Source organism: Microcaecilia unicolor, chromosome 1 (assembly GCF_901765095.1).
Source record: "Microcaecilia unicolor chromosome 1, aMicUni1.1, whole genome shotgun sequence".
In the NCBI taxonomy this organism is placed as follows: domain Eukaryota; kingdom Metazoa; phylum Chordata; class Amphibia; order Gymnophiona; family Siphonopidae; genus Microcaecilia; species Microcaecilia unicolor.
The window spans coordinates 38,533,484-38,548,813 of NC_044031.1; the positions used below are offsets into that span (position 1 = coordinate 38,533,484).

Genomic DNA, 15,330 nt, shown 5'->3' on the forward strand with positions numbered 1-15,330 from the left:
AGACGATTGAATATTCAAAATAAGTCTTGTGGTCTATTGGCCGCCACACCAATGCGTATTTCTGCTTAGCTGATTTTATTTATTTGTTACATTTGTATCCCACATTTTCCCACCTATTTGCAGGCTCAATTTGGCTTACATAGTACTGTAATGGTGTTCGCCAGTTCTGGTATGAACAATTACAAGGTGTTATCGTGGTAGAATAGGTTCATGTAGGTAGAAATTTAGGGGCACTTAGGAAGAGGGAAGGGGTGAGTTCATTACGATCTCTGGTTTAGTTGTGTTGCAGGTATTCAGGCTTTTATGTTGGGTCGGTGGTTTCTTTTTAGTACTTTCCGAAAGTTTAGGTGGTCGTACGTTGTTTTTACTATTTTTGGCAGTGCATTCCATAGTTGTGCGCTTAGATAGGGAAAGCTGGATGCATGCGTTGATTTGTATTTGAGTCCTTTGATGCTTGGGTAATGAAGATTCAGGTATGTTCAGTGCTGATCTTGTTGTGTTTCTGGTTGGCAGGTCTATGAGGTCTGTCATGTATACTGGGGCTTCGCCGTAGATAATTTTGTGAACCAGGGTACAGATTTTGAAAGCAATACATTCTTTGATTGGGAGCCAGTGCAGTTTTTCTATAGTTTTTTATAGCTCTACGGTGGGTATGGAGATTGGCTTGATAATGTGAGGCAATAACGGGAGACTTGATCTTGCACCAGAGGCATTCAGTGTGGTGAAGTTGAGACTTGAGGAGACGAAGATCAGGTCCGAACCACGGAGAGTGAGAAGAAGGAGCTGCAGTGGATGTACGAGGGAATGTGAAGAGAAACTAGTTGCTCCAAAGTTGAATCAGGAGCAAGAGCCCAGTCAGTGATGGAATCAGGTGGACAGATAGAAATTGAAGACAAAGTGGAGGAAAAGCGGGAGACAGATTTGTCCGAGAAAGAGCGGGAGGTAGACCACTGTGAGACAGTCTGGGGGAGGGGCACGGGGATAGCAAGAGAGACTAGAAGAAGAAAATGATCTGTCCAGGGCAGAGAGGAGGAGGAGAAGGAAGAGAGCGGAAGAGGAGAGTGAGTAGAGGTAAACGCAAGATCTAGTGTTACCGGCTATGTGGGTATGTACAGAAATATGCTTTCTCAGGCCAAGGTTGGAGAAGAGGGAGAAGAAAGCAGGCAAAGTGAAACCAGAAACAGCAAGATGGAGGCTTCAGAGTAGTAGCGGAAAAGATTAGCAGCAGGCAAAGTGAAACCAGAGACAACGAGATGGCGTGCTTAGCAGGTGGGGGGAAGAGGGGGTGGTGGTTGGGAGGCGAGGATAGGGGAGGGCAGACTTATACGGTCTGTACCAGAGCCGCTGATGGGAGGCGGGACTGGTGGTTGGGAGGCGGGAAATACTGCTGGGCAGACTTATATGGTCTGTGCCCTGAAAAGGACAGGTACAAATTCAAGGTAAGGTATACACATATGAGTTTGTCTTGGGCAGACTAGATGGACCATGCAGGTCTTTTTCTGCCGTCATCTACTACGTTACTATGTTACTATGACAAAGGAGAGAAGGGTAGCAAGGATAACATCAGCAATATTTGTTAAGCGATTCTGCCTTATCTTTATCAGCTTCTACATATTCCTCCCCTTCACCTTGAGTCTCACAATGCCACTTTTGCACTTCCTCCTATCGCTAAAATACCCCAAAAATGTTTTGTCCCCACATTTTACTGTATTGGCTATTTTTTTCTTCCATTTGCATCTTCGCTTTCCTGACTATTCTACTATTTTGCTCGGCTCACAGCCTTCCCCCAATCACAAAACATTTTGAAAGGTTCCTTGACTTTGGTTGACATTGAACATTTTTTAAGCAGCCATGCTATTGGATACCATCTGTGGTCACCAACTGGCTCCCTTTCTTGACTGCAATCCTATAGGGCAAAATTGTTTCTAATGTTTAATAAAGAACCTAAACAGAAAATTTAATTTTTATAAACATATGCAAATTTCTATACCAAAAAGGAAACTAGGTATTAGGAAATGTTCACATATCTCCCTGTCTGACATTTTAACCAAACCACAAGCAAGATTTGATATTTTACTTTCTGTCTGTTGCAGTGCAAAGAGGGAAGGAGGAGACCTGCTGTATGGATTATACCAAGGCACACGTCATGCATAATGACACCGTAACTGGTTATAAAAGGAACAAGAAACAGAATGTCTCTGAGGAAGAAAGCAAAGGAATTCAGTCTGGAGAATTCAAGGATCGGGAGCTGAAAGAGATCATTGAAGAAGTCGAAAAGAGTATGAAGGAAGATGAGTGCACCAACGTATACATGAGGAAACGACTACGCAAACTGAGAGTAGATCAAAAAGTACTACGACTGATCGACAAAGGCAATAAGGCCATAGACTACATAAAACGCAAAAAGGGAGTCAACAGTGACATCACTGAGGTTAATCGCATGCACTACTGTACCGCCGAAGTTATTACTAGAAGAATATTGAAAAGATCAGGTGCAGAGAGAACAACCAGGAAATCAACTAATCCTTGTCAGTCATGGCAGGCGCGGGGACATAACAAGGAAATAAAAACAGAGGTACCATATATGGAAAGTATCCTCAGTAGTAACAAGGAAAAGATCAGCGCAGAAGTTCAAAAGCTGCAGGGAGGTGAAGGGAGGCAGCAAAATTATATGTTTAATTTTAATCCAAAGCAATTCTACCGGCAACTGAGGCAGGACAGAAGTCCAATCACAAGGCCACCAAGCAAAAAAGAAGTTGAAAGTTTCTGGGGAAACCTGTACGAAAATCCTAAAGAACATAACAAGGAGGCAACATGGATCTCCGACACACAGAAAGATATAGAAAAAGCAAATATCAAAATGATGGACTGGCCTGAAGTGACAGATAAAGACATAGCAACTAAATTAAAGAGCACATCAGGCTGGACTGCCCCTGGTCCCGATGCAGTGCCCAACTTCTGGCTTCGACATCTGAGATCCCTTCACTTAGATCTGGCATACTGCAAAAATCAACTGATCACACAGCCAGAACTAACCCCACAGTGGTTAACGACCGGAAAAACATCCCTCTTCTCTAAGGGAGACCAAACTAATATCCCTGAGAATTACCGACCAATAACCTGCTTGCCCACAACCTACAAATTGTTTACTAGAATAGATGCAGACAGAATATATAATCATGTCGACTGTAATAACATCATGGCAACAGAACAGAAAGGCATCAAGAGAGGATCATATGGAACCAAAGACCAATTAATGCTGAATAAAGCCATTATGGACACCTGTAAGAAAGGTAGAAATCTTAGTATAGCATGGATTGACTTTAAAAAAGCATTTGATAGCATACCACATTCTTGGATACTTAATTGCCTTGAAATGTATAAAATACACCCTGACTTTTTAAAATATATTAAGCATATCATGCAAATGTGGCAAACTACATTCCATCTGAAGTATAAAGATGGTGAATATGTCATTCCTAATATCAAGATCCAGCAAGGACTATTTCAGGGAGACTCCCTGTCACCACTTTTGTTTTGTCTGGCACTAAATCCGCTGAGTACCTTCATAAACTCTTTGGGCTATGGGTTTAGCCTTTATCCCGAAAGCAATGATGATTTACAGAAAACATCTCATTTGCTATATATAGATGATTTGAAGCTCTATGGTTCCTCCGACAGCGAACTGAGTGAGCAGCTCCAAAGAGTGAAAACTTTCTCTGAGGACATCAGGATGAAGCTTAGCCTAGAGAAATGTGCCAAAGCAACTTTTATTGCAGGCAAACTAGTAAATAAGAAGAATATTAATTTCTCTGAGGAATGTGATATGCAAGACCTTGACGATGATAGTGTATTCAAATACCTTGGAGTGGATGAAGGTGCAACAATTGAACATAAGACGATGACAAAAAAGATCAGCACAGAGTACTACAGACAGCTGAAACTAATACTGCAATGTCATTTAACAATACAGAACAAAATCAAAGCCATCAATCAGTCTGCAATTAATAAAATAACAAACAGCATTGGGGTCATAAATTGGCAAGAGGATGATATAAATGAATTAGATAGAAAAACAAGAGAACTCCTTTATGAACAAGGCCTAATTTATAAGAATAAGTGGATGCCAATGTTGTATTTTCCAACATCTGAAGGAGGTCTGGGCCTACAGGAAATTGACTACGTATACAGGTCTACCGTTGTAGGCCTGCAGGCATATTTGTTATCGTCAAAAGACACAAATGTTCAAAAAGTGTTACGGTATGAAGAAAGACAACCCAAAGAAACATCCATCATTGAACTTGGAAAAACCTTCCGGAAACGTGTAGGCATGCCCAATTTACCGCTACAACGAAAAGACGCAATAAAGTCTGCGAAAGAAGAGAAGAAAACCTTTAAATTCAAGTACAACAGACAAAAGGAAAAAGAGCTGGAGGAAAAGAATACCTGGATGATGTCTGTCAGACCAGAGCCATAACTGCAGAATAGAACTCTGAAACAGAAAGACTCCGGCTTCATAGCCCTATCTAATACTGACTGATTGTGGGTGTTCGCTTTAAGAGGCATCTTGGCCTAGTAAATTGAAAAGGGAAACTAGGCTACATATTCTTACTGTACATAGCAATAAAAGTGCTGAAGATGGAGAAAAACTTGGGGGGCCCTTTTACTAAGCCGAGTAGGCCCAAAATGCGCCAAATTGGAGTTACCACCCGGGTTACCGCATGGCCCTTCTGGTAGCGTGTCTGCTACGCGTGTCTGAAAAATATTTTTTATTTTCTGACGCACCTAGACCATTACCGCCCGGTTACCGCGTGAGACCTTACCGCTAGGTCAGTGGCTTGCGGTAAGGTCTCAGACTCAAAATGGACGTGTGGCAATTTTCATTTTCCGTTTTCAGCCAAAATTGCAAAAAGGCATTTTTTGTAGGTGTGCTAAAAAATAATTCTGCGTGCACCCAAAACACGTGTCTGCACTACCACAGGCCATTTTTCAGCGCACCTTAGTAAAAGGATGCCTTGGATTTTCAAAGTTAATTTCCCTGAAAGTTTTGCATCCTTTTTCTTCCTGCTACTGTGCCCCTCTTGTGTTCCAATAGTTGAAACATTTAGAGCTTTACAGGGGCTTTTGAGTACCACTTTGGGAGAGAACAAACTTTCTTGGTATGTACTCCAGTGCTGAGCTAGAAGTTGTCTGGGAGAAACTTGAAAACCAGGAAATCCCAGAGAATGAAATCCCTTCAAACAGTGAAGATGAACCTGCAAACCATCTACAAATTGACTGAGAGAATGTAACATAGTAAATGACGGCAGATAAAGACCTGTACGGTCCATTCAGTCTGCCCAACAAGACAAAATCATTTGTATCAGGGCCGCCGAGAGAGTGAGCCGGGGCAGGGCCACGGCCCCCCCCCCCCACAGAATCATCATCGCCCCCGTCTGCCCGAAGTACCTTGGCTGGCCCTGCCAGCTGCAGGCAGCACGGCTCCTTCCTCTGTTCAGCATTACCTGCCCCTACGGCTTCTTTCCTCAGGTTGCATATGCTCGGTCTCAAAACTGTGCATGTGTGGCCTGAGAGCCCAGCAGCTGCTAGGCAGGCAATGCAAGGGGGGACCTGGTGCCGGAGTTTTCTCTCTCCTGCTCCTGTTGGGACGCGATCACCTGAGTCCCGTCAGGAGCAGGAGACAGAGAGAGACCCCAGCGCTGGGCCCCCCTTGAAGGCCCGGGGACTTTTGCCCCCCTCTCACGGTGGCCCTGCTTTGTATGTATACCCGAGTTTGATTTGTCCTTGCCATTTTCAGGGCACAGACCGTAGAAGTCTGCCCAGCACTGGAGCAGAGCTCTGTTGTTAGCCAAAGATTGCTCTAAACCCCCCAAACTGAACAGTGCTCTGAGAGTTTGTAGAAATGAGTGCCTATAGACTGAGCGTTGAGAAAAACTCTCTTACCCAAAGCGGAAATGTTTTCTTCTGTATCACCCAAAGTGTACAGTGAAGGGTCCAGTGGCTACCAACAGATTGGGGTAATGCTGCAGTGGAGGGGTTTGTTTTTTAAACTGCTGCAAGGTGCTGTTGGTTTTCCCTTTTTTTTTTTTCTGTAAGGTACCTCATATTATATAACCTAATAGCCTGGCCAGGTTTCCGTTGCTTAAGAAATAACTTTAATTGTTTATGTAACTAATTGCTGTCTAATATCTAACCTGCTATTTTATTTTCCTGCAAATAATAGTCTATGCTGACTAGTCGAGTGAGTTTAACCAAGAGATGGTAGCTGAGGTGTGTTTTGCTTTTGAATGCTGCCTGTAGACTGGCAGTTCCTGTTATGGGTGGTGGTGGGGGGCAATTTGGACAATTAACTCCCCTGATCAAGAGCCTTGCATCTCAATTTGGCTGAAGTCCCCGAACTTGGAGTGTTTAGTGCTGGGGGCAGAAAGTGGGTGTGCTCTGCGCTAATTCGATAGCACAGCTACATTGCCGCATGTTAACCAGTTAGCACGTGGTTAACATATGAAGCCTTTCCGTCTACAAAATAGATGGCAGAAGGGAACTCACATGCTAATGGGAAAATTAGCACATGGCCATTAATACAGAAAAATCAGCTACGTTACCCCTGCAGTAAAAGTGGGCGTATTGGGTGGGAATGACCCGTTTAAGGACGCACTAAGGCCACTTTTGGTAAATGGGGCCCCTTGATTTCATGCACTGGCTACAATTGAAGCCAGAATTCTTTTCAAACTGGCCTGTTTTCTCTTCAAGGTTATGTGAATGTCCATTTTCAATTTGCTGTCTCTCTGAGGGCCAGAAGGACTAAAAAATGTTGTCATCTTCTCATTCCCCTCGTCTAAAGCTGCCAGACACTGGAAAGAATTTGCTGGTATTTTTTTTCTCATCTCAGTTCTTCCTGATTTTCAGGAGAAAGATTAAGGGGTCCTTTTACGCGCATCCAACTCACACCAAATTCAGAGTTTTGTCACAGTCAGGTTTTCAGGATACCCACAATAAATATTCATGTGATAGATCTTCATGCAGTGAAGGCAGTGCATGCAAATCTCTCATGAATATTCATTATGGGTATCCTGAAAACCTGACTGACTGGGGTGCCTCCTGGACCAGGTTTTGGAACCACTGAATTAACTAATTGGGGCTGAATTGGTGATAAATACCAATAATGGGCATCAACAAGTTTGAATATTTTTACTGCTGTAATTGTCTATTGCTCATGTTTGATCTGTTCTTACTGTACACCGTCTTGAGTGAATTCCTTCAAAAAGGTGGTAAATAAATCCTAATAAATAAAAATAAATTAATTGGCACTAATGTATTGCTACGCGTGCAACTGACTTATGTCCTGTAAAATACCTTTTTTTTTGGGGGGGGGGGGGACGAAAATGGATGTGCAGCAAAATAAAAATTGGCGCGTTTCCATTTTGGGCCTGAGACCCCATTGAGATAGCATTAAGGTTTCAGGCATTAACTGGGTGGTAATCGTCAGCGCATGTACACTGCCGATTACCACCCGTAGTGCCACACGCCAGAAAAAAATATTTTCTGATACGCGTAAAAAATAGAAATACTGCCTGGGCCATGCGGTAGCCGGGCGGTAATTCCAAATTGACGCACATTGGACGCGCTTAGGCACCTATGTTACAGAATACAGGTAGTTAACGCTCATAACTGCCCGTATTTGGGTGTGAGCATTTACTTCAGTCATTGACATGGCTAGAGTTAGGCCACAATGTAGAATTATGCTAGTATTTTATAATGGCGACGATATTGCTGTTAGAACTGGCGAATAGCGCCCACATTTTGGGCAGCTAAGTTTTAGCGCCTTTTACCGAATTGAGCCCTAAAAGTGCTGGTTTAGTGATGACGTAGACATCTGTACAATCAGGGTGGGGCTGACACAAAAATGTTGGGCACCCTAGACCAGCCTCACACCCTCTCTCAATAAACTTTTAGATCCCTAAAACTCCCCTCTAAGTTTTTGATAATTAAACTTAACAATCATGGTTATCGCAACACCTGCCCGCCCAGAACAAGCCTATAAAAAATGTGTATTTGGACAATATCCCCTAATTCTATATAGGGCCGAAAAAAGTTAGGTATCAATTCAGCACATACTTTCAAGCTTTAATAGCGGCTACGCACCAAAAGAGAACATCAATGGCACCTAAGTGCTTTAGTGTGTAACTGCAAGAGGGACATTCATGTGTGAGGGGCATAGGTGAGTTATGGGTGTTCCAACTATTCTGGAAATACTTTTAGTTGCACACAGAGGTGCTGATTTAATCGCAAATATTTATGCCTTCCATTGAGCAGGTGTAAATGGTCACGCCTAAGTTTAGGTATGTCACTGCCTACTTACACTAATACCTATAACAGCTTTGGCTTGCAAATTTGCATTAAAGAATAGTAGCTTAGCCCTTAGCTTTTTGGTACTTAATTTGTAGTGCCTTATATATACTAGCTGTTAAGCCCGTTAAAACGGTTGAGATTTCCAGCTACCCTCCTCGCCGCCGCTCCCTCCCCCCTCCGTGCCGGGCCCCCTGCACTAACCTGACAGCACCTCTCACCTCCGTGTGAAAGCGCTGCCTGCAGCGCTTCCACACGGAGGTGAGAGGCGCTGTCAGGTCAGTGCAGGGGGCCTGATACGGAGGGGGGGCGGGAGCGGCGGCAGGGATGGGGGGGAAGGTGGAGGTTGGTGCGCGCGATGTTCGTTTCCAGGCAGCAGCGGCAATGGCACCAACTCTGTTTCCCTCTCTGTTCCGCCCTCTGACGTCATCACGTCGATGCGAGGGCGGGACAGAGAGGGAAGTCTGTACTGCGCATTTGCAGGTGAATCGGTCACTTGCCATTTATATGTTTGATATACACACACACATACGAGGGCAATTTCAGAATCCATTTGCAAAGGTAAGTGAATGATCTGAAAACTGTATTTATTGATGGTTGTTTGAATTTAAGGTTGTCAGGATCCCCCCTCAGAAGCTGTCACCTAGTTTGCCTAATGGTTCTGTTAGCCCTGAATAGAGAAAGAGAGAAAACCTGGTCTGGCCGTAAGACCCTGCAGAACTATGTTTACACAGTTCTACTGATTCACAGTGGAATGTTTGGTCACCGAGTTCTTCTGTAAGAAACAACAAAATAGTTCTGTTGCCGATAAAAATAAAGATGTTTAAAACCGCATGTCTGCTTTGTCTCTTGACTCGTGCGCAGTGGTGTAGCCAAGGGTGAGCCTGGATGGGCCCAGGCCCACCCACTTTGGGCTCAGGCCCACCCAGTAGCAGCACACCTATGATGTGGCTGACAGAGATCCCCAAGCCCCACCAGCTGAAAACACCCAACAACTGTCCCTACTGCATGCCAGCCTTCCTTCTGATGTATTCCCGCCTATGTGGGAACAGGAAGTTGCATCAGAGGGAAGACTGTGGGGCCAACATGAACAGTGTGTATTAGTTGCTGCTCGCTGCTGGTGAAAATCTGCTATTTAAAAGGGGGGATGTTTGAGAGACCATATGGCATGCAGGCAAGAGAGTGAGAGACCAAATCACTTGTGGGACAGGGCGGCATTCTTCTGCCCACCCATCTTGGTCCCAGGCCCACCCAAATGTGGGTGTCTGGCTACGCCCCTGCTCGTGCGCTCATGCTTTGGAAGCTGAGTTCTTGGGACCCTGGATACCTGGTATGCAGAGCAGCCTGGGGGGAAAGAGGATAAGGAATATCTCGAGCATCATGCTTTGGAGTCCAAGTCTGCTACAGTATACCCACCTCCAAAGTTCAACGTCACTTCCCATTCCTCGGGAGTGTGGGTAGGCCAGGAGATGATGTGGCTCATGCGGGGATACACGTGTTTGGTAGACCATGAAATATTGCACCGAGAGTCACACCTTGCATCAATTTAAATCTCAGGGGGAGCAAGGAATGCCTTGTTTCACTCTCCCTATTTAGTGGTCTAAGGAAGAATATAGAATTACCTGATTGACATCATTCTTGTGTATTACTTTCTCTGTATTTCTGGCAAGTTATTTTATCACTAGTAAATTTAAATTGCTATTAAAAGAAAAAGATATGGCTGATTTAGAAAAGGTACAGAGAAGGACGACAAAAATGATAAAGGGGATGGGACGACTTCCCTAGGAAGAAAGGCTAAAGCGGCTAGGACTCTCCAACTTGGAGAAAAGACGGCTAACGGGATGATAGAGGTCTATAAAATAATGAGTGGAGTGGAATGGGCAGATATGAATCGCTTGCTTACTCTTTTCAAAAATACTAGGACTAGGGGACATCCGATGAAGCTACAAAGTAGTAAATTTAAAACAAATCAGAAAATATTTCTTCACTCAATGTAGAGTGATGTGGTAGCCGTTTTAGTCCACTTTTAAAGGTAATCAATAGAAATAAAATAAAACATAGAAAAGAAAATAAGATGATACCTTTAGTCCAATAAAAAAGGTATCATTTTCTTTTCTTTTCTACATTTTCTTTTATTTCTATTGATTACCTTCACTCAACGTGTAATTGAACTCTGGAATTTGTTGCCAGAGAATGTGGTAAAAGCAGTTAGCAGGGTTTAAAAAAGGTTTGGATATCTTCCTAAAAAAATGTCCGTAAGCCATTATTAAGATGGACTTGGGAAAATCCACTGCTTATTTCTTGGAAGAGAGTGTTTATGAACTTGAAAATCTAAAGGTGGACAAAGCCATGGGTCTGGACGGGATCCATCCCAGGATATTGAGGGAGCTCAGAGAGGTTCTGGTGGGTCCTCTTAAAGATTTGTTTAATGAATCCTTGGAGACGGGGGAGGTTCTGTGGGATTGGAGAAGAACGGCTGAGTGGTGACAGAGAAGATGCTGTAAACTACAGGCCAGTAAGCCTCATGGGGAAGGGGTGAGGATGGGGACAGAGTCCCTGGGGTCAGAGACAAACTTTGCCTCTGTGTAATTTTCTACTTTGAAGCCTCTTAATGACCTGGAATGTTATTAATATTTGAGTGATGCAGACGATGATATTTTGATTTTTTGGAAAAACAAGCTGGCCACAACTAGCAAAATTTGCAGGGGGGATCCTGTATATACTGCTACCAGCACATCTTCTAAGAAGACAAGTTGCTTGTTTTTTTTTTGTTTGTTACATTTGTACACTGTGCTTTCCCACTCACGGCAGGCTCAATGCGGCTTACATGGGGCAATGGAGGGTTAAGTGACTTGCCCAGAGTCACAAGGATCTGCCTATGCCTGAAGTGGGAATCGAACTTGGTTCCTCACTTCCTCAGGACCAAAGTCCACCACACTAACCACTAGGCCACTCTTTTTACAGCTTCCTCGTTAGCCACTTTCCTAGATGTGGACTAAGCCTATGTATCTTTTCCTTTATTATTATTTTTCCAATTTTGGAATTATTCTTGGATGTTTCTCTACTTTGTATGGTAAAATTACAAATAAGAAAAAAAAATAGAATCAGGAAAGGAACTCCATAAAAATGATAGGAGAGCGATCAAATACCCAAATGAGAAACCTTCCCTATGGCTGCCTCCAAATGCTGTGTGAGTAGTATTATGTCATTTCCGTTCAGCTTTTCTTTTGAAAGAGTTATCATATTTAGAACATTTCAATGGTTTATGTCACATGTGACAATTACACAACAAGATGATGAAAAGTCCCCACAAAAAAAACTAGGAATAACCAAACACAAACCAGAGTGAGGAACACCTTAATTATTACCCTACTTTGAACATTACAAATCAAAATACATATGCACCCGAATCAACACACTTGATCTGTGGTAATGGAGAAAAAAGACCTCAGGAGCGGCAGAAGCTCTGAAGATCAGTGGCTTAACACACCTTACAGACCAGCGGTACTTCCGAATTGCCACGCAGCGAGCCTGCAATAGGCTTTCTGCACTTCAGTAAAATGGTCCCTTTATACATTTGTTTTAAACCATTTTTCTCTCCGGTGAGACCCTTTAGGCCATTTTGAGAACTCAGTTCCGTGACTGAACGAAATTGTACCAGCAATTAGTAGAGTTCCTGACGAAGCCCTTTGAAAGTGAAACGAACAAAGAGCTACATGCTGGGTCTTTAACGCTAGACCATTAAAGCTAAGTGCTTGCTGATCTGAACATAGAGCTATAAGGTATTGAAGTTAAGTGCTTTCTGATCTTTAAACCAGTTGCTGTTGACTATAAATGGTTACCAAACACATTGCCAACTGAATACTTTAAAAGTAAGAGTTTTTGCCCCACGATAGAAACCGAACACTGTGTACAATGTTATTAACTCAGTAACAGTGTTTAAAACCTGAGACCGAGTGTCAAAGGTTTCTGAGGGCTTTTCTCTTTATTTTTTGAGCTATTGTGAATGATTTTGAGCTAGAGTGTGAATGTCCCTGCATATGATAAGACTCCCCTCGAGCTAAGGGTGGATCCCATTTTATAGGTCTTCTATCTGTCTATCTGTGCTCTCCTTCTCATTTGCTTATCTGTCTTTTCCACCTATCCTCTCTCACTTAGTTTCCATCCCTCCCATATTCCATAACCATCTTTTCCCATCTTCTAACTTGTTTCTATGTCATGTCCAGATACAGTTTTTTCTCTAAATTCCTAACATTGCAGAGACAGTTTGCTCCTGGTACCTTCCTTATCTGCTTAGAATACAAGCTTAGAAACAGTGGCGTAGCAAATCAAGGGTTCAGATATTGCTTTAAACATTGTTTTATTCACACATCAATAATCACACACATATTACATAACACTCTTATGCAGTATACATACATCACCACAGGATTGTAGCCTTCATCTGAGCTGCAACATCAATTGGGGAAGCACCGATGACCGCCCAGAGATTCTGCGGGACAATTCCACACTGGAAAGAGGCGTCCCTCCAACCAGGTACAGAGCTTCTGTTTCAGCCAGGGCTTTCCCCTCTTTTTATAACAGCTCACAAACAAGTGCGCCTGGAACAGAACAATGAGTGGCCAATCTGCATTCCTCTCTCCCAGGCACCCACTGATGAAAACACCCGCCTTTGGACTTGTTTCTCAGCACAGTCCTGTAGTGAGTTACCCACCGCAACGGAGCATTGTGGTAGCAACCTGTCAAACAAATATTCTGGTAGCCACAGGTCAAAACAAACATTCTGTATGTCAGAAAACAAATATTCTGGGTCAGCATCCGTATCATATCATAAGTATTATAGTCCAACACAAGTGGTAATAATGAACAGAATAAATGTTAAAGTACATATCTCCATACAGGCTTACCTTAATGTAATTTATATAAGTAAAGCTAATATAATTCATATATGTAAGTCCCTGTCCAGAAGAGCTTATAATGTTACCATTTTACAATGCTTAAAGTGCAATGAACTCCTGCACACTCTCTACTGAACTGCCACACAGTTCAAACATACTGGTCCACGATCCTTGTTCTTAAGCATGTCTTAATGCCTTAAACTATGTGACAGGCCTACGCAATCCCTCTTTTCAGATATTCCTAGTTGTTTGTGCAGGCCATTGGCCTGCTCTGACCTTCCTCTCTGACAGTAACCCCTTGTTTTTGAAACATGTATAACATCTTGAATATTTAAGTGTTTTTTCTACTGTGATTTATTGCAAGCTGAGTCAGATGGTTCTTCTCTCTGAAACATTTATCACATTCTAAACATTTAAATGGTTTCCCTCCCACATGGGTCCTTTTGTGCTATTTCAATTAGACCTTCTTATTAAACATTTATCACATACTTAATATTAAAATGTTTTTTCTTCCTTATGAGTTTTCCGTGAACATTCTCCTTGGCCTTCCTTCTGAAACATTTATCACATTTGGAACACTTATGGTTTCGCTCTCATATGAGTCCTTTTGTGCTGTTTCAGTTGGTCCTTCCTATGGAAACATTTATCACATTCTGAACATTGAAATGCTTTCTCCCCAGTATGAGTCATTTTGTGGTTTTCCAGGTTCACCTTGGTTAGGAAACATTTATCGCATTCTAAACAGTTAAATGGTTTCTCTCCGGTATGATTCATTTTGTGAATATTCAGGCTGTTCTTCCATTTGAAACATTTATCACATTCTGAACATTGAAATGGTTTCTCTCCGGTATGAGTTCTTTCGTGATTTTTCAGCGTGGCCTTCGTTATAAAACATTTATCACATTCTGAACATTTAAATGGTTTCTCTCCTGTATGGCTCCTTTCATGCTGTTTCAGATGCTCTTTCAAGTGAAAGGATTTATCACATTCTGAACACTGAAATGGCTTCTCTCCAGTGTGAGTCATTTTGTGGCGTTGCAGGTATACCATGTTTCTGAAACCTTTATCACATTCTGAACATTTAAATGGTTTCTCTCCAGTATGAGTCATTTTGTGATTTTCCAGCTGCACTTTGACGCTAAAGGATTTACCACATTCTGAACATTGAAATGGTTTCTCTCCTGTATGATTCATTTTGTGAATATTCAGGCTCTTCTTCCATTTGAAACATTTATCACATTCTAAACATTGAAATGGTTTCTCTCCTGTATGAGTCCTGTGGTGCCTTCCAAGGTCTAACTTGTATCTGAACATTTATCACATTCTGAACAATGAAATGGCTTCTCTCCAGTATGAGTCATTTTATGACGTTCCAGGTTCACCTTGGTTGTGAAACATTTATCGCATTCTGAACAGTTAAATGGTTTCTCTCCTTTCTCTCCTATATGATTCATTTTGTGAATATTCAGGCTCTTCTTCCATTTGAAACATTTATCACATTCTAAACATTGAAATGGTTTCTCTCCTGTATGAGTCCTGTGGTGCCTTCCAAGGTCTATCTTGTATCTGAACCATTTATCACATTCTGAACATTGAAATGGCTTCTCTCCAGTATGAGTCATTTTGTGGCGTTTCAGGTTCACCTTGGTTGTGAAACATTTATCGCATTCTGAACAGTGAAATGGTTTCTCTCCTATATGAATCCATTCATGCCGTTTCAGACACTCTTTGAAGCTAAAGGATTTATTACATTCTGAACATTTAAATGGTTTCTCTCCAGTATGAGTCCTTTTGTGGCTTTCCAGGTGCACCTTGGTTCTGAACCATTTATCACATTCTGAACATTGAAATGGTTTCACTCCATTATGAGTCTTTTGTGTCTTTTCAGGTTCACCCTGCTTCTGAAACATTTATCGCATTCAGAACATTTACATGGTTTTTCACAGTTTCCAGAGTATCCAGATGGGTTACTTTTGTGCATACCTTGACAGTCATGAACTTCAGTCCTAAGCCCCTGATGCTCAATAAAATTGGACTCGGTAGTAAAGGTTTCCCAAACATCAGCACTTTTAAAATTTTCTCTCAC

General features: G+C 42.3%; 1 protein-coding gene across 1 annotated transcript in view; it reads right to left on the reverse strand.

The window, feature by feature from the left end:
• Nucleotides 1–15,330, reverse strand: part of LOC115465473 — a 253,686-nt gene that overhangs the window by 122,107 nt on the left and 116,249 nt on the right. Inside the window, exons 19-20 of the mRNA XM_030196004.1 lie at nt 14,790–15,081; nt 13,826–14,550 (exon numbers count right to left, since the gene is read on the reverse strand). Of these exons, the coding sequence (XP_030051864.1) occupies nt 13,826–14,550; nt 14,790–15,081 (1,017 nt within the window). The remainder of the gene's footprint in view (nt 1–13,825; nt 14,551–14,789; nt 15,082–15,330) is intronic.